General features: G+C 36.6%; 4 protein-coding genes across 7 annotated transcripts; 2 read left to right on the top strand and 2 right to left on the bottom strand.

Moving 5' to 3' along the window:
• Nucleotides 1-308: 308 nt before the first annotated feature.
• Kap-alpha3 (karyopherin alpha3) lies at nt 309-5,739 on the bottom strand. Of its 2 annotated transcripts, none has more exons than XM_089592733.1 (8): nt 5,169-5,739; nt 2,880-2,982; nt 2,605-2,809; nt 2,356-2,516; nt 2,043-2,269; nt 1,592-1,957; nt 1,181-1,507; nt 309-1,100 (listed from the first exon to the last, which is right to left on the bottom strand). In XM_089592733.1, exons 1-8 carry the CDS (start codon nt 5,232-5,234, stop codon nt 1,008-1,010), a joined length of 1,548 nt encoding a protein of 515 aa, XP_089448859.1. In that variant the 5' UTR covers nt 5,235-5,739; the 3' UTR covers nt 309-1,007. The 2 variants fall into 2 exon arrangements, with proteins under 2 accessions (XP_089448859.1, XP_089448860.1); XM_089592734.1 differs by lacking the exon at nt 5,169-5,739 and adding an exon at nt 3,531-3,583.
• A 1,873-nt stretch (nt 5,740-7,612) lies between these two features.
• Amacr (Alpha-methylacyl-CoA racemase) lies at nt 7,613-9,740 on the top strand. 3 transcript variants are annotated; one of them, XM_014359037.2, is made up of 6 exons: nt 7,613-7,899; nt 7,985-8,239; nt 8,304-8,439; nt 8,507-8,650; nt 8,723-8,969; nt 9,093-9,737. In XM_014359037.2, the coding sequence occupies exons 2-6, from the start codon at nt 8,132-8,134 to the stop codon at nt 9,598-9,600; spliced, it is 1,143 nt and encodes a 380-aa protein (XP_014214523.2). In that variant the 5' UTR covers nt 7,613-7,899; nt 7,985-8,131; the 3' UTR covers nt 9,601-9,737. The 3 variants fall into 3 exon arrangements, with proteins under 3 accessions (XP_014214523.2, XP_089449059.1, XP_089449057.1); XM_089592933.1 differs by lacking the exon at nt 7,613-7,899 and having other exon boundaries at nt 7,915-8,243; nt 8,314-8,439; nt 9,093-9,740; XM_089592931.1 differs by lacking the exon at nt 7,613-7,899 and having other exon boundaries at nt 7,915-8,239.
• A 136-nt stretch (nt 9,741-9,876) lies between these two features.
• On the top strand, nt 9,877-11,592 carry JMJD4 (jumonji domain containing 4). Its single transcript, XM_014356812.2, has 5 exons — nt 9,877-10,002; nt 10,074-10,309; nt 10,383-10,680; nt 10,738-10,993; nt 11,143-11,592. Coding segments are annotated over exons 1-5 (1,242 nt in total). The 5' UTR covers nt 9,877-10,000.
• Nucleotides 11,593-11,738: 146 nt separating this feature from the next.
• Nucleotides 11,739-16,895, bottom strand: Pcif1 (Phosphorylated CTD-interacting factor 1). The gene is made up of 7 exons (XM_014358494.3): nt 16,724-16,895; nt 15,911-16,225; nt 15,670-15,825; nt 15,432-15,580; nt 14,617-15,358; nt 13,919-14,541; nt 11,739-13,824 (listed from the first exon to the last, which is right to left on the bottom strand). The coding sequence occupies exons 2-7, from the start codon at nt 16,178-16,180 to the stop codon at nt 13,437-13,439; spliced, it is 2,328 nt and encodes a 775-aa protein (XP_014213980.2). The 5' UTR covers nt 16,181-16,225; nt 16,724-16,895; the 3' UTR covers nt 11,739-13,436.
• Nucleotides 16,896-17,934: the final 1,039 nt, after the last annotated feature.

The following is a 17,934-nucleotide window of genomic DNA, read 5'->3' as shown; positions in this document are numbered from 1 at the left end:
AAAAAATACGCTTTAATTTAATTCGTCAATGTATTTGAAGAAAAACTATACATTGTTAATTTCAAATAGAATAAGAAACTTGATCTTTACAGCTACGGCATCTAATGTACGCTACATTTTTATTTTTGCCGTCTTACAGAACGCTCGCAGTTATTACTTACACTAAAGAAGAGTAATGTTTTTTCTTAGAAATCACACTATTATAAATTTTACATGCCTAAAATATATATAAATTGAATAGTAAGTGTTGCGTTGATTGATCGAAGACACGATGTCCTTAGCTAGCTGAATAAAAAACAAATTAATGATTTCATTAAAAAAAATAGCTACGTGCTATTTTTGTCCTTATTTCTGTTCAGACGAAAAACGACACAAAAAATTCTATAATAATCACGCGTATTCTGCTGCATGTACAAACAGTGATCAACTTTCTTGATGAAATAAAGCCCGGACAAAAGAATTAAATCCATAAATTTCTGAATAGCTAACTCAGCATCTTGATTAGACTTGTAGTAATGTATCGTAAAAGAATAAAGAGTATAAGAATGCAGTCAATTTGTGGGAGTCATCGTTGACTTAATTCTCGGTTTTTCCGGCTTCAGTTCTGTTTGTCAAAAATTGAGCGGCCTTTTTTTTATATTTAATTTCATGTTTCATGTTCAAGGCCATCGCAAAGACCGCTTTCAATTACATTATTTCGTCTTCAATGCACCCACGATCCATGTGTACGTGTATGTCAAAGAAACACATGTACAAATACATGCGAATGTTTGTAGGTATGTCTTTGGGCCCGTCATGTTTTTTTTTTTTTTTTTTTCGTTTTTTATTTTCATAAAATTTCTTGGTTGAGCTGATCAGCGCATCCTCACGTCTAAGCTGCTGCTGCACGTCGACTGGAGCAATAAAGAGATGTGGAAATAAGAGAGGATGAAGGAAAGCAGAATTGCTCCAGATTGGAGTTTATTTTTGGGGGACGGCACAATCGAGTGTGATGAGCCAAGGACTACTCAAAATTTGAAGCCATCATGTGGAACAGACGTCGTCGAATCGAAGGCGAAGCCTGCTTCTACGATTGGTGGTGATATATTAACATCGTCAGTCTGTAAGTAAAGACAGATACTGGTTAGTCATTATTTTATGGTTAAACTGTAAACTAACAGGTAGGTGAATATCAACTAACCTCGTCTGAAAAGTATTGCTCAATGATATCATAAGCTAATTTGTAAATGTCTGCATTTTCGTGAGTCTGCAATGCCTCGATCTTGTCAAGCCCGCCACACTCTTCAATCATGTTGGCCAAAAATTCCACTTGTGATCCAGCTAATTTCAGCATATTGTTGATGCCGTCCAATACTACTTGCACTACTTGGGTATCTTTACAAGCAAGTAAATTACAGAATGGAGGAACAACTCCCTGCTTAATAAGTTCCGCGACTTGGTCCTTGTTTCCGCTTATCGTTAGATTGCTGATCGCCCAAGCGGCCTCTTTTTGTGTTTGGAATTCTCCCTATAACAAAAATTACCAAAAAATTTTAACTCATTATCGTTCAAATTTTAGTTTAGTTTGAATTTTTTTTTTTTTTTTTCGTACCTTTGCTAAATTGCTTATAATGAGCGGTAACAATTTTGCATCAATGACTTGCTGAACTTGCTGCTGGTTACCAGCTGTGATGTTTGAAAGGAACCACACGGCTTCCTTGCATATTTTTTCTTTTGGATGTGTGAGCAAGTTTTCAAAGTGAGACAGTGCTTCGCAATTAAGGACGACTTGTGTTTGCTCATCGGTGCCTGTAACGATATTACCGACCGCTCGGAGAGCAGCGGTTTGCACCTTGACTTCTTTGTGTGAAAGAAGAGGGACCAAACGGGGTACAACACCACTTTCGATAACCATTTCGATCTGATCGTTGCCACCATCTGTCAAGTAACTTAATGCCCATACTGTGTCTACAAGAATCTGCAAAAAATCCAATAATTAGCATTATCTTAATGTTACTTACTATGTTTTCAAAGTATAATGTACTATACAACGAGAAATATACATTTATATCAGCGTGATGAATCAAAATATTGAGAGCAGGTAAAATTTCTTGAATTGTATGAACCGGTGGGGGTGGATCCTTGTTTCTGCACAAATTTACGATCACCCACGTTACATTTCGCAGAAACGTGAGAGGGATATCGGGCTTGATAAAGGATAACAATGGTTGAACAACACCAAGTTGTATCACATAGTCCCTGAGTGCTGGACCATCACCAATTATGTTTCCTGCAAAAATTCATTTATATAAATAACTTTTTCTTTGAATCGTAGTAAAGAGCATTCTTTTGTTAGTATTCAAAATTGAAATTTACCTAGTGCCCAAACTGCCTGTTCACAAACGTTTTGTTGACTTGAAAGTAGCAATTGAAGGAAAAGTGGGACAGCACCTGCTTGAACAACAGCATTTGTCTGGGCAGATGTTCCGCTGGCAATGTTTGTGAGCGCCCAAGCTGCTTCAAACTGCAGAGATGGACTGTACCAAAGGACAGTTTTTTTATCAGTAAGATGAAGTCACTTTGATAAGATAATTGATTTATAATGAATAGATGAATGATAATTACTTGTTGTGCTGTTCTAAACACCTAACTAAAATTGGTAAAATGCCACTGTTAATCAGCAGATCAATAGGTGGATTTCGGTCCGATGAGAGTAATTTTCTAGCAGACTGTACAGCATTCAATTGTTCAAGAGGATCAGTACTGCCAGCTTTCATTACCAATTCTTGTAGATTAGTTTTTGCCAGTTGCTTATCAATATCATCTTCGTCTGGAAAGAATATGCATGATTAATCCAACATAAAATGCAAGAAAATATATATTTTGAAAATCACACGAACCAGTTGAGTCTGTGATAGGAACATTCCTCTTTTTCTGCAGAGTTTCTTCTCTCTTATTTTTCCTCAATTCCACTGTCACTTCATTTCTTCTCCTTCTCATTTCCTAGAAAATGTACACATCCAAATTTAATTTAGTGCAATTATAATTTAAAAATTGTTTGCACAAAAGTTGAGTAGGTAAAGTACTTCTGGAGGCACATGTTTGTAATGGAGGTTAAAAGAGTATGTTGCAAAAATTATACATAGTACTCTGAATTGTTATGTACTTGAAACTGTACCATAATGATTGTATACAAGTAAAAAAAATTGATAAAAGAACGAATTTTTTTTTTTTATTATGTATTGGAATAGTTTTTTTAGCCTCGTGACTGCTACTAAATGACTGAGGAGTATGTTAGCACCTGTAAGAAATATTGTGAAATTCGATGAACTACAACTTTCTCATGATTTGAAAAAAATTGATAATAATTTTTTATGATAAATTACCACGATAACTGTGTGCAAAATCATTTTAAAGTCACTTAATGACAGTCAAAAGGTAGAATTAACCTTTGTGTCTCAAGATACAAGTTTTTTCAAAGAAAGTGGAATATGATGTAGACATTGATGATGCTTTGTGAAAGTAAAGATATTGATTGAAATCAAGCTGACCTTTTTTTAAGACCGAACATCTTTAACACCTTGGGTGTGGGAGCAAAATTAGCTACGTGGGCTGAAAATGAGTAGAAAATCTTGTTCAATAGAACTCTTTTAAACCATGTATTCATATCCACATTTTAAGCTCATTTGCTCATGACGATGTACACGCCATCCACACTCAAGGAGTTAATTCACTCAATCCAAAAAATCATAAAAAATTTTCAACATTAATCCAGTAGCATTCAGCTTTAATTCAGACCCATGTTTACCAACATTTGTCCTCTCCTTACGTTTAAATCAGTCTCACCATGAATCAGGGTAAAAATTAAGAAATACAGTAATTCTGAAATATGTAAATTTTTAAACAATATTGTTCCTCACACTTCCATTCTCAAGAGAGTCCATTCATTAATAACACATTACCAATGCTGTTTTTATCAGTATTTGAATTATTAGACTCTCAATTCCATTATTATCATTATAATCATTAGAACACAAGATACAACAGACTAAGTACAACTGCCAGGCAATCACTCAAGAACCTGCGCAATCAGTGATAGGTAAAAGTAAGTACGAGGTAATGCAACCAGTGTCGATAATTAGCATGTAATCTATCTGAATCATATTATGTGTCGTGGACAGCATGGACTCGAGGATGACGTGGGTATAAGAAATACTGTGCACATGGGAGAAAGTGCAGAGAGCAAAGGAATTATAGTTGTAACGAAGAAGAGGTGCAAATGTATAAATTTAGGGCAGCAGATAAGTATCATAAAACGAAGGATGCACGCAACTCCAAACATCCGTGAGTGCTGAAGTTTCCCTCGCTCTCTTGCTCTTAAGCTCGTCTGCATCCATAAAGATATATACGTAAATAATATTATGTGTACAAGGAAAAAAAAAAAAAAAAAAAAAAAAAAAAAAAAAAAAAAAAAAAAAAAGAAAACACCAAGCGAGTGTTGAGCATTGCACGCACACCTGCAGCTCCCACGCTCGCAATATTTATTTCTTTCTCTCTTCCTCTCGCACATCCGAGTCAGCAGTCAACCATGCAGCCATCAGGACTTAGATCTACCAGCACATGTATACGCATAAAAAAAATGAATAACTTAATTGTAAAAGTATCATGTATACATATATAATTATATTAATATCGGCTGTTCAGAGCCGCTGCTGCACATAAATGTTCCTGAAGGGGCTCAGGGCCATCATAATGTTGCATGGCTGTGGCACACTAGTCACTCGAATATCGGAGCATATAAAACGCGCGCTCGTCGCGCCTCTTCGACAACGGCCAAAAGCCAAGTACTTAATATGCCCAATAGGTACAAGACCCTCGCGATTCTTGCATCTTGCAATCATATCAATTTGAGCCAGTGCAGCAGAGCAACAGCAGCGGCTCTCAAATAACATGTATGTATAGGTTGTAACCTATACACACCAGTAATAAACATGTCGTGCAAGCCGAACTCCGTGTATAAATCCACAATGGAACTATGATGCACGAGCCCCAATCTCAAGTGTGTATAGGTATCTCTAGGTGTTACTTATACACATGATAGATTGATATGTACAGGGAACAGCGAGCAAACGACACGATTACGGGTAGAGTAAAAGGGATAAGGGTGTATATGATGTACAGATACTCACATCCTGGTCTTTGCCTTTGTTCTTGAAGACCGAGATGCGGCTCTTGTTCGCCGCCTCGGTTGCCATCTTCGTGTTGGGCTCCAGCGTGACTACGGCAGGTGAGCGAGGCTAAGCTCACGGCTCTTGCAGGTAATGGGGGTGTGTAACTGTTGAATAAAAATGACGATGACGACGACGACGACGACGACGTGGTTGTTTCTACTTGGGAAGACGATATCTTCTGTTGAGCACACGAGCCCACGAGAAAAAGAGCTAGCTCGATAAGCCCGATTTCGTCGACGTTTCAGCTCTCTCTAGTGATGACAATGTGCACTACCTATCGTGCAACTGAGAAAGAGAGCAAAAAGCACACCGTAGCAGCGTAGCTACACGACAACACGACTACTTATACTTTTACAACACAACACACTTTTATGATGTGATGATTGCACACTGCACAGTGCACACACGAGCCAGTATACCTATATACTTCAAGTAATGTCCGTATTGTCTGTTGTATACCGTACAACTTGTACGAAACAACGAGATCTACAATCTACTTACATGCAAATATAAATGGGCAAGGATGGAGTCGATAGTCGATAGGCAGGAGACGTTCGGTAGAGATAGCGGGGGGGGGAACCACTTGCGGGGCAAGGGGAAAGTAGCGATGAGTGAAGATGTGAAGACTTGGCATCGCCGCACGGGTCTCCAATGTGTGAGTGTTCATGTACACACATTATACACACAGGTGGTGTGCGTGTCTGCATTGTCTGCTGCGGTTACGGCAGCGTATGTGTATATTTGTAATGTATTTGTGCTAAAGATGTAAGTATTTGATTTTTATTCGTTACAACAATGTAATAAAAATGAGTAAATAATTAAAAAGACTTGTGACAGATATATGTACGTACAATTATATTCGTAGCTAATGTAAATAAAATTCTTGAATTTTCATGTGACTTGAAAAGTCTCATTGAAAGTGATATGTTAAATAATTAGGACAGAGTCTGTCCGACAGACTCTAGTCTCTGCGATTACTACAAGCATGTGATTTTGTTATACACTCACACACATATTATATAAGCTTATGTTTTATACAGAAATACATAAATATCTATACTACTTATAATATTCAAATGTTTACTGATTTACGTCCTGGAACATTTTGAATTTCCCGCTTCTTGCGACGTTGCCGTTGTGTTTTTGTCGAACCATTATTTAATTTTTTTATTCATAAATTAATCAGACGATCGTCGTGAAACTTTTTATACATATAGTTGATAACATTATCTGTGACATATAAAAAAATTGGAGACATTCATCACGCCAATTTTTTTAAAACTGAGTTTTTATAAGTTTCCCCATAAGCGACCGTGTTAAAATGACTGAATTTTGAAATTCAATATCTCGGAAACGAAACAGACGAACCTCTTGAAATTTTAACAGCTTCATTGTAACAACAATAAAAACGTCTGTTTAAATTTCAAAAAGATTCATCACAGGGTTCTATCTAGGCCCTACTGATCGCCTACTTACAATTTCCGTTCGGGCACGCACGCAAAACACTGTTATATATTTAAAATTTAAAAAGCTATATGATTCGTCCGATTATACTTAAGTATAAAAGTATAGGGTATAGGTCATGCTAAGTGAGTACTCTACGTCGTAGGGTTTGAAAATTATTAAAATCGGATGACATAAAGATGCTTGGAAGTGATGTACAATAGTACGTAATATACATATAATAAAATACACTGTTTTACGTGTGATTATTACGCATATATATCAATGGTCGAGTATTCGGTCATTTCTTGATCCATTGGTAAAATTGCACGAAAGTAGATACTTGAATTAAAATCTTAAGAAAGAAAAATCATAAAGTATAGAAATAGTGGACAACTATATTTCTGGACAATTAGGAACGTTATTTTCATTTAATTGTAGAGTGCCTACAACACAATTATTGAATTCAACGAAAAAAATCCTAATTATTAACTAAAGGAAATTTTCATTGGTTGATTGCGCTAAGTACGTGTCAGTTAGTGGATGTACTTGAAAACGTATTCATCAGAATTTAATTCTATTATAATGAAAAGAAATGTCAAAATACATTTGTTTCTGATTTCTGAGTGACACGTTCATTGGCTTATTTGTCCCACTCGTTTCTCAGTCGTAGACGATAAATTAACGTTTCCCTGGAAACATACATACTTTTCGAAATTTCATGTTTTCATGAAACTTGAGATAACAGAGCTTAATTAAGTTTATCTTCACAGAATGAAATCTAAATCGGTCGATTGAGTAAGCAACGAGGCTTGTACTGTACGATTTCAAATATAAAACCCGATAGAGCGTAATTTTTCTACAAAAAATGAAAAAAGATAGACGTTAAAATTTTACTAAGTAATACATATTGTTTGAGCATCGATTGGTATTTCAGAATGTACCGATCGGGTGCGCCAAAAGATCTTAAAGCTTACCGATTCTGATTCGTCGATCAAATTCGCCTGTCAGCCAATCTGAATCATACAATGCGCGCAAATGCATTTAGTATTACTGTATACATGTGAATTGCTGGAAGAACAATAATTAAAATGCACAGAGTGTACTTAGAAAACTGCATAAAGTAAAAATGCGTGCAGGAATAAAAAAAGTCGGGCAAAACGAAACGCTCGGAGTGGGAGATATCGAAGAATATGGACTGGAAAGTTGATTATTGGTGAGAATCGTTAATTTAAAACGATCATCGGTGAGCATACTTACGCATTGTATACTATGTTGAAATCGATCCGTGACTTTGCATTATTATAAAGAAATATTTGTTTTGTTTCTAGGATATTTAAAAATTGCAAAAAAAAAAAAAAAAATACAGAGTTACTGGAAAATTTTGGGTTTGTTATAACCATATATAAATACGTGTAACGATAAAAGATACAAAGTACGCGACTTGATTGAAAGTCGTAGTTATAATTTTTAAAGTTATGGCTTTGAGAGGAATTAAAGTTGTTGAGTTAGCTGGATTGGCTCCAGCTCCGTTTTGTGGTATGGTCTTGGCTGATTTTGGAGCATCTGTTATTAGAATTGACAGAGTGAGTTCATTATATGTTAAACCATGTTTACTTTTAATTAAACACAATTCTTTGATGATTTCAGCCTGATGCAGCCAACTTAGATTCTCTTGGTCATGGAAAAAGATCGATTTCGTTGAATTTGAAGTCAGAAAAGGGGATAAATATCTTCAAAAAATTAAGTAATCAGTGTGATGTGTTGATTGATCCCTACAGAAAAGGTATACCCAACATTAATCGAAGCTCATTGGAATGTAGCCTTTAATTAGCGATTTATTTTTTCCTCAGGAGTAATGGAAAAATTGAAACTGGGTCCCTCAGATCTCATGAGGACTAATGAGAAATTAATTTATGCAAGATTAACCGGATTTGGTCAAAGTGGCCCTTATGCTGAAATGGCTGGCCATGACATAAATTATGTTAGCTTATCAGGTATAGATCTTTTTTTATTTTATTTTTTTCTAAAACAATTACATATTTGATAAAATATACTTATTTTAATAGGTCTCTTGTCTCTGTTTGGTCGTTACAATCAAAAGCCAACACCACCATTAAACTTGGCTGCAGATTTTGGTGGTGGAGGATTAATGTGTGCGTTTGGCATAGTCATGGCTTTGTATGAACGTAACAGGAGTCAACTGGGCCAAGTTATTGATACATCAATGGTTGAAGGAGCTGCGTATTTGGGAAGTTGGTTTTACAAATCGCTCAAAATTCCAGGACTTTGGGATCAACCCAGAGGAAAGAATTTGTAAGGATACTTATGAATTGTGTTAATTTAGAAACAAACAAAAATAAAAGCTAACAATAGCTTTTAACAAAATTATTCATGAGTGTCTAAATATATGTATTTAATTAATATAAAAAATTTCAGACTAGATACAGGCGCACATTTTTACGAGACTTATGAAACAAAAGATGGCCAGTACATGGCAGTTGGCGCGTTGGAACCGCAATTCTATGCTGTGCTTTTGGAAAAGCTTGGCTTGACCGAAGACGAATGTCCACAATTCGACGACTTTGAAAAAAATCGCGAAAAATTTGAAAGAATATTTAAAACCCAAACTCAAGCTCACTGGTGCGATGTGTTTGATGGAAGCGATGCCTGTGTCACTCCTGTTTTGACATTTGACAGCGTCTCCTCCCACAAACACAACAGATCGCTCGGTAGTTTTGGCAAAACGAAAGATAATTTAATTGCTCCAAATCCAGCCCCACGATTAACTAGGACACCTGGAGAGTCCTGCTCTAAAAGAAGTAGTAATATAAATCCTGGTGAACACACATTCGAAATTCTCAACGAACTGAAATTCACAGCTGATGAAATAAAAAACTTTGTAGACGACCAGGTGGTCACACAATTTAAAAAGTCCAAAATTTAAATTGAAAAATGAAATTTATTTGTTTAATTTGTTAAGTTTTTAATATATATATATGAACATGTTTTGGTGGGATTTTTTTATGTGAAAACGATTTTTTGTGAAAGTGCAAAAATCATATAATATAAACATTTTTGTAATAAAATTTTTTTTACCAAAGTTCATGCAAAATACTAAAATGATTAATCACAAATTTAAAATGTTACCCATCCCACCACCACTCACGAGCGCCCCAAAACACTGATTGGTGGGGACAGAGAAATGTGTGTGTAATCTGTAGTCATGTGTTTGTACAGTAACTTCTAAATTAAATTTATTTAAGCATTCTTATTGTACGTCATTATGTTAAATATACATCATAATTTTGTAGATAGGAAAGTAGTGAGACAGTTTTAGCAGTGAAATGTAAGTTTTACGACTAATGATACAATTTAATTACTTTTAACATGTCACGCAATGTAACCTAAATGTTGTAGGACATCTGTCATTGAAATAAATAATGCCAATATCAGACCTAAATATAACAATGACGAAAAGACCGAAAAAATTTTCGAAGCAAACCATGCTATGGCTTACAATGAATTTTTTGAAAGTTTTTTAATAGAAAATAAACCTTGTATTTTTGAGAGAGAAGCCACTGCAAATTGGCCAAGCAGACGAATTTGGAACGTTTGCAATGCGCCAAATTTCGAATTGTTAAAAAAGTGTTTTGGTAAAGACAAAAAAAAAATTTTGATGCAACAATCTACAAATATTAAAAATTGTCTAGTTTTTTTTTTTTTTAGGTGACTGCAAAGTTCCTGTAGCTAACTGTAATGAAAAATATTTCAATAGCCACCATAGGGAAGATATGTTTATTGAAAGTTACATTAATTATTGGACCGAGTACCGCAAAAGCGATTACTCAAACAAGCTGCCTTTGCTATATTTAAAAGACTGGCATTGCGTCAAGTCACACTCAAATAATGCAATTTACAATGTGCCTAAATATTTTGCTTCTGACTGGTTGAATGAATATTACACTGCTCATCAAAATTTGAATGATGACTACATGTTTATTTACATGGGACCAAAAGGATCATGGTAGGAGCAAAAATTTCAATGTAATGTAGTTTTTTACAATTTTAATTTATATTTTAGGACACCCTTTCATGTCGATGTATTTACATCGTATAGTTGGTCAGCTAATATTGTTGGAAGAAAACGCTGGTTACTATTTCCACCTGGACAAGAAAATCACTTGAGAACCAAAAAAGGAGAATTACCTTACAATATTACATCAGAAGAGCTTAATAATGCATCTAAACATAAATCTCTAAAGTGTTACGATATTATACAAGAAAGTGGTCAAATTATTTTTGTACCTTCGGGATGGCATCATCAAGTTTGGAATCTGGTAAGTTTGGAAAATTTTTTTTGTTTGAACAATTAAAAGATAGTAAAAATTTTATTTTTGCTTAAAATTAAAATTTTTAACGCTTATTTTACATGTTATTTTGACCACCGACTATTTTTAGAATAAAATTGAGTTTATTAACGTTTCAGGAAGATACTATATCTATAAATCACAATTGGTTGAATGGTTGCAACATATTGAATATTTGGAAATCTCTGAAAAAAGCGCTAAATGCTGTGATAAAAGAAATAAGAGATATCAAGAGTTTGGATGGTTGGACAATGGATTGTCAACGGGTGTTGAAGGCTGATTTCGGGATGAACTATTTTCAATTTTATGAATTTTTATCGTTCATAGCTGAAAAACGCCTAAATTCTGTGATAAATAATGTGCCTATAAAGAGCTTCAAACAGTGGAATCTGGGGAGAAAGCATTGCTTGTTTGATCTTAGACAAATTGAAATTATCCTTGAAAATTTTATAGAAGATTCTAGTGAGAAGGAAATAAGTACTATGCTTTGGAAGAATAATGAAGCCCAGTTATTAGATAACAGAATAAAATCAGTGATAGATCAATATGGAACAAAATGTCAAAAATAAAGCAAATATATTTTCTTATTTAAAGTGTTTTCATATGAATTTTGTTGAAAAATATAGATTATCTTTAAAATGAAATGTAAAGAAAAAATAAATGCAATTTTTCTATAAATAATTGTAATGGTGCTATTGGTTTATTTTTTTTTTTATTATTCTTTTAATATAAAATACGAATAAAATTCCAACAACTTCAATCATACACACTTACGAGAAATTTATTTACCAAACAGATATAATTTTTAAACACTTTTATAGTAAAAAATTTTCCAATTAATTAAGATATTGAAATATTTTCTCATAATTAATACATCATTTGAGATCACTCTGATAAATTTTTTTAATGAATGATGCTCATTCATAACCAAGTTTATCAAAATATTAATATAATTTATTGCTTTGAAAATCTTTTTTATCGTAACTTTTATCTGTTTATTCTATTACATAAAAGTTTTCTTGGTAAATTAAAAAATCTACGTGATATGAAAATTGAACAATGCAAAGTAAATTGTAGTCTTCAATTTCGTTTCACGAAAAATATCAAAATGAAAAATCATAAGTATTGCGGAAAAAAATATGATTTTGGTACAATGCATATATTTCATATGTACACTAAATTTTTTTCTTATTTACATGTTATTCAATTAAAAATGTACAAAATCAGAAATTTTCACCTATAAGTTTCAATATAAATCCTCTTTTTTTTTTTTTTTTTTTTAAACCTACAGATAAAATATTCTTAAAAAATTCAATTTTGCTTTTAAAGCAACGTTTTGACACGTCTAATCTTGATAAAATTAATACATTAAATAAGTAAAAGCTCTTATCTAAATGTAATTCTGCACTATTTACACATGTGTTACTTTGAGACTACCTAAAAGTTTTGTGCTAGTATGTATATAGAACAGTCCACGTTAAACAACTGAATTAATTTTCATTTTTTGTGTTTTATATAAAAAACAATGAGCCATTGTTAGAATATCGCCATAAAGTTATTTTATGTTTGAGCTCACTAATCTTCCTAAAGAAATAAAATAATTTTAACATTAATAATTCATACCATAAATAGATTAATCTGCTTAATTTCTCTATGCCAGTTACGTTAAAAAAATGCATTCACTCTTTAAAAATACGAGAGTAAAGAAATATAATTTCTCAACTTCTTTTAAAATATTGAGTTTGACTTATTTTGTAATGAAACTTAACGTACTTGTCCAAAAATTTTGGTTCATTATTACGAATATTCTTCAACAATTATTTATAGACGATTTTTTAATTACAACATTTTATTGTAATTTAATATCAAATGTACACAATCATTATTTGTAATAGAAAGGTATTTTTGTCGTTTCCATTCATTAATAAAACAATATAATTTTACAATAATAAAAGTTCCATGATTATTTCGAGTAGATAACGAGAATAATGATCAAAATATTTCATTTTTCATTTATCGTTGATGACTTCATTTATTAAATATCGAAAGAAAGGTTGTACCGTTAAATCGGGCATCATTAAAAATATTAAACTCTCGCAAAAACTATCGTTCCGAAAACTATCTAAAGTGGTCACACTTACAATAGTTTGGAAAGTTCATCCAGCACAATATGTTGGAGAAAAATTAATAAAAATTAAAAAAGCCTCACGAGCGCCTTTAACTGAAACTAAGTCGATCATTTACTGAAATAAACATCAATCTCAGTCATCAAAAGCCAATTTCCGCTCGTACGTGAAACTAAAAATAGTGCCTTACATATAATAGTCCAGTGTAAATCATCGCGGGACCTTTAGGCATTTTTATTCAGAGAAGTCGTCGTCAACGGCTTGGAGCACGTCAACAAGTTCTCGTCTCAAATGGTATGCGAACTGACGATCGTCGGCGGCGTTGTTATCGTCGTGGTGACGTTGTTGGGCGTCGCAGGAGTGATGGTAGATACCACTGGATTGGTGCTGGTCGTAGGCACTGGTAAGCTAGGTGTCATCGGTAGCACCGCTGCGGTCAAAGGTGGTACTGTGGCCATAGCCGAGGCTGGCTGTTGAACTGGCGTCTGCAGAGGTACGGATTGTCTTGGAGGAGACAACAGCTCCTGACGATCACGTTCGCGCTCGCGACCTGGGCGCCAAGCTTCTAGGAGAGCTTCTACACGCTCTTCGGTTGGCCCCCAGCGTGCAAAACCTGCTGGATTTTGCATCCAGACGATGAGAGTGCCATAAATTGCCCTGATATTCACCTCACCTCTGCAATAATGATACAAATTTTCATTTGATCGATTAAAAAACCAAAAAAATAAACTTTTTTGATGATGAAAGACAGAAGAAAAAAAAAGCTTACTTTGGAAGAACGTGTTGAAAGCCATGCCTGTACTCGTGCTCCATAGCTGGTACAACGACTTGTTTTCGCTTAAAGTGACTACCTTCTAGTTTAATTAGCGCATTTGGGGCTGGATCTCTCCATTCAGGCAAAAATATGACAAACGATAATGGTTCAGTTGAATCAGCAAGGAGTCTTTCAAACTGATTAACCATTGCTTCCATTAATTCTTCGCAATAAGGTGGGTTAGCCTGAAAACTTCCGCTGATTGGCCTAAAGTCCAAGAATGGACCTCTCGAGCCGAAGTACGAATCAGTATCAGCAAAGGCTGAGCAATACTGTCGGAAGTAACAGTTAAGCGGCGACGCGAAACACTCGAAGCTCACCCCAAAGGACCGCTGAAGGCACTCAAACACCGTCACGGGAAGTGCCATCTGCGTTGATAGGCTCTCCGTGCTGCCTAAATACGTCTGATAGCGTTTAAGCATGCACCAAACACGCGGCAGAAACATCTCAAATTTGCGGTCGTCGAAACAATTATGTCTGTAAAGATGCTCGAGTTTGGCCAAGTGTGTATTGTTGATACATACTGTGTCACCGTGGAAGCGTAGCATCGTCTGTTCTCTCTCTGGCAAATATTCAATCTAAGATCAAAACAAGTTAATCAATGAAACACTCTGGTCCAAGATATTTAACGATTACAAAATAATTAAATTTACCTGTGGAAGTCTTGGGGTTGGAAGAGAGAATTGTATTGGGTAGCACCATACTTTTCTTTGCGTACTAGCTGGTCCACCTGCGGGAATGGCATCCGCCAGATTGTTGTCTTTAAGTAACTGAGCATTCTTGTCTTTTACTTTTTTCGCGTATTCCGCCGACAAGTTGTATATTTTCAAACATATTCCCTCAACGCTAGCTTTGACAGTTTCTGTCAAATGTGGCTGACACTGTCGTTTCAGATGCGCGAGTCTATCTTGAAAATCGTCAAACGTCGCACCAACGGTTTTCCTCAACCACTGAAACGTGTCCTCTGCGTTCCATTTAACGACCTTTCTACTGTCTGGCGAGGCGTCCCTCGACTCTATCACTTTTTTTGCAGCTTCCGCGTACCGGGACAACTGTTTACGCGCGTCACCCGTAAATTTGGGCCTTATGAGTTTAATTGGTATGTCGTTCATGATTTCGCGATACATCGATTGGGATATTTCGGGGAAACATTGACTAGGGAGTAGAGGATCCGATCCACAATCGATCACTTTACGTTCCATAAGCCAACGATTGAAAGAGTCTTTTGGAGCATCGATGGATTCTCTAGTGTGGCAAAGTTCTTGATAACATTGCCGCAATTTGGCGAGCAAGCCGCATCGGAGTGCTTCAACATCCGGATGTACGTGAAAAAGCGTGGTAGGTGCTCTTTCGTAAATTATAACATTTGTAGGTATCTCTATGTCCCATGGTCCCCTACAATTGAAACAAGATACTGTTGAGTAATGAAACTTGGGAAAAAGAATGTCTTGCAAATTATTAAACTCACGCCAAGATAAATTTTTTCTGTGGAGGTAATACATTTCCATCTTCTGATGCTCTGCGTTTGAGTGGACCTCCCGGTGTCCCAGGAGGGACTAGTCCATTTCCAGGTACCGAAGGTACACCAATACCCAAAGGATCCGTAATAGGATCAAACTGGAGAAAAATCACAAGCAATGAAGTAACAAAGGATCCTTCACCTTGCGAGTAAGCAACAGTGAGATGGAAAACCCATTTATCATTACCTGTGGTTTTAGAGGCGGCATTACCCACAACGACTCTCCGGTCAACTTGTTCCAAAAGTACGGTCTGTTTTCTCTCTTGCTCCAAAACTTTTTCCAGCCCTGCTGCTGCAATTCAACGGGCAAATCTGGTTCTACGAAACCGGGTGGTGCAGGACCCTGCAAAGATAAAACGATTCATTAAATTTCCCAAAAACGTATATAGCCACTGTTAGAGATAATTGTAATAATGACGAATGATGACCTGGACAATGATGGGCTGTTGCACGTGTGGTATAACATTGAGATGTTCCCCGACGATGGGCGGTGAAGGGAGCACCATAGGTGGCTGCAGCTTCACGGGCGTAGGCACAATAACTTGCGTAATCGTAGCCGCGGGAATCGTCTCCTGGCTCTGATGGGGTACCGGGTTCAGATGATGCATCGTCGGCAACGTACTCACCGGTGGGTTCATCATATTGTCCCAGGCCGACGTGCTGGCGATCTCCTGTTTACCGCCACTCACTTCGTTCATGGTTGTTCCTGATCATTAATGTTCTATCTCCCAACTCTACGTGCACTGCGGCATGAAAACAAACGGGCGTGAGAATCATCATCAATGATGCACCTGCCGGCGATTCGAGCAGACGCGATCAGTTTTATGTAACGAATATGCACACATCCTCTCGGAGCACCGAGTTTCCGGCACTAAACTATGAGCAAGTGTACAGAGAAACCCGCCAGTCGAACCGAACAACCGCGCCGTCGTACAAAAACACCACATCATGCGCCTAAAAAGTGCTGTACCAGTATATTGTTGTGTTTGTAAACACACAGGTAATAGATATAAATATACGCGTACGGAGGATCAGGTAATAGGTATATAAGCCGTCAAAATTTCTATCGGGCGCAACAACGGAGCAGTCGTGTTTATTTACGTTTATACACGCAGCGTATACAGGCAATGTAAGCGCGCGTCCACCCGATAGCTGTAGATCGCAGGGTAAGCAAGATGGGTTTGCGAAAGGGTAAAAAAGAGCTGGAAAATCAGATATGCCCGCGTGCAGTGCATACTCACCGGTCTTTTCGAAGTCTGGCTCGTTTCGCGGCTAAATCTTCGCTCGAGGTAGCAGCCTTCATTCATGATTAGCGTGCTGACGGGCGAACGGGCTCCACCTCCGCCATTTGCTTGCACAACTGATGCGACACCACGACGTTTCTTACCCTTCTTTTGGAGCGACGAGCCACGAACGACGCAATCGCCACGAGATGAGCCGCGGCGGCTAAAAAAGTCGGCTGCTGTTCTCTACTACACTAGCGCCCGCGATCGCGTAGCGGCACTCCCCAGAAGGTGGGACGCGCGAAATTCGAATTTCGACTCTGCCGGATATCTTTTATTAGCTTGTAGGTAGATACTCTTTTTCCTTCGTATATGGACACGAAGAATCCGTATCATTGACAATCACTCGAAATAACGATTTTTTGATCAATCAATAGTTTCTTTGTTCGTTCTTCTCCCCCAACACCTGTTATCGCGCAAAGAAATATTAAACTTTTGGCAAACGATGTTCTCGTTTTCATCCATTGTTTTACGCAGTGCATACAACAGCTGCATACAATATATTATGCGTAACATCCACCGGTCATCGAACACTTTATAATGCAATCGTCAAAAATCTGCCCCACGTTCCCTTTGACCGTATACTACGCACGCGCACTTGCATACACTTTTAATAATTATTACATGAGAGTGCAACCTGCCAATCGGTGGATATTTTAATTGATCAACCGCTTGATGAATTTACGCGCGCGCAGTTGCGGCTTATCTGTTTTTTTTCCTCCCGTCTTCGATACGCGTGGGTATGAGCGCGATGCCGCGAATCGATGTCTAATTTTAAAGTTACTGCAATGACTCGGCAAAAAATCATTTGGCATACTTTTTTTTTTCGAGAAGATGAGGTTTTCCCGGGGACTTGACCACACTGCTCGCACCTCTGGTTCTGCATCGATACTCGTGGGGAACACGCAGTTGGGAAACACGCGACTATTATTTTTTATGTACGTAGTAGTGTGCGGGTAAACAAACATTTTACCAAAGCCAACCACATTTAAGAGTTACGCAAACGATTCGAGATAACGATAGAAAGCGGTCCCTCTCTCTCTAGTTTGTATCATCTCCTACATTATACCGATAACGATCAAGAATCACGAATTAAAATCGGTAACGATTCACGAGCAACGTTGTGGAAGTTTCACTCGAAAAATTGGTTCTTCCTCGTCCATCTGATA

This window comes from Copidosoma floridanum, unplaced genomic scaffold (assembly GCF_036245765.1).
Source record: "Copidosoma floridanum isolate Cflo_tuat_1 unplaced genomic scaffold, Cflo_Japanese_pri ptg000019l, whole genome shotgun sequence".
NCBI classification, from domain to species: domain Eukaryota; kingdom Metazoa; phylum Arthropoda; class Insecta; order Hymenoptera; family Encyrtidae; genus Copidosoma; species Copidosoma floridanum.
Note: the sequence above shows the minus strand (reverse complement) of the source record. Positions and strands in the feature narration are given on the sequence as shown.

What these genes read in the sequence shown, in the direction of transcription:
- Kap-alpha3 (XM_089592733.1), bottom strand. Translation starts at nt 5,234, where the DNA reads ATGGCAACCGAGGCGGCGAACAAGAGCCGCATCTCGGTCTTCAAGAAC. An exon ending in TCCTATCACAGACTCAACTG is followed by an intron (nt 2,810 to 2,879) that starts GTTCGTGTGATT and finishes TATTCTTTCCAG; the next exon opens with ACGAAGATGATATTGATAAG. An exon ending in ACAGGCAGTTTGGGCACTAG is followed by an intron (nt 2,270 to 2,355) that starts GTAAATTTCAAT and finishes GAATTTTTGCAG; the next exon opens with GAAACATAATTGGTGATGGT.
- Amacr (XM_014359037.2), top strand. Translation starts at nt 8,132, where the DNA reads ATGGCTTTGAGAGGAATTAAAGTTGTTGAGTTAGCTGGATTGGCTCCA. An exon ending in CTGTTATTAGAATTGACAGA is followed by an intron (nt 8,240 to 8,303) that starts GTGAGTTCATTA and finishes TGATGATTTCAG; the next exon opens with CCTGATGCAGCCAACTTAGA. An exon ending in CAACCCAGAGGAAAGAATTT is followed by an intron (nt 8,970 to 9,092) that starts GTAAGGATACTT and finishes AAAAAATTTCAG; the next exon opens with ACTAGATACAGGCGCACATT.
- JMJD4 (XM_014356812.2), top strand. An exon ending in ATTGTTAAAAAAGTGTTTTG is followed by an intron (nt 10,310 to 10,382) that starts GTAAAGACAAAA and finishes TTTTTTTTTTAG; the next exon opens with GTGACTGCAAAGTTCCTGTA. An exon ending in ATGGGACCAAAAGGATCATG is followed by an intron (nt 10,681 to 10,737) that starts GTAGGAGCAAAA and finishes TTTATATTTTAG; the next exon opens with GACACCCTTTCATGTCGATG.
- Pcif1 (XM_014358494.3), bottom strand. Translation starts at nt 16,180, where the DNA reads ATGAACGAAGTGAGTGGCGGTAAACAGGAGATCGCCAGCACGTCGGCC. An exon ending in AACAGCCCATCATTGTCCAG is followed by an intron (nt 15,826 to 15,910) that starts GTCATCATTCGT and finishes TTATCTTTGCAG; the next exon opens with GGTCCTGCACCACCCGGTTT. An exon ending in CAACCCCAAGACTTCCACAG is followed by an intron (nt 14,542 to 14,616) that starts GTAAATTTAATT and finishes TTTTGATCTTAG; the next exon opens with ATTGAATATTTGCCAGAGAG.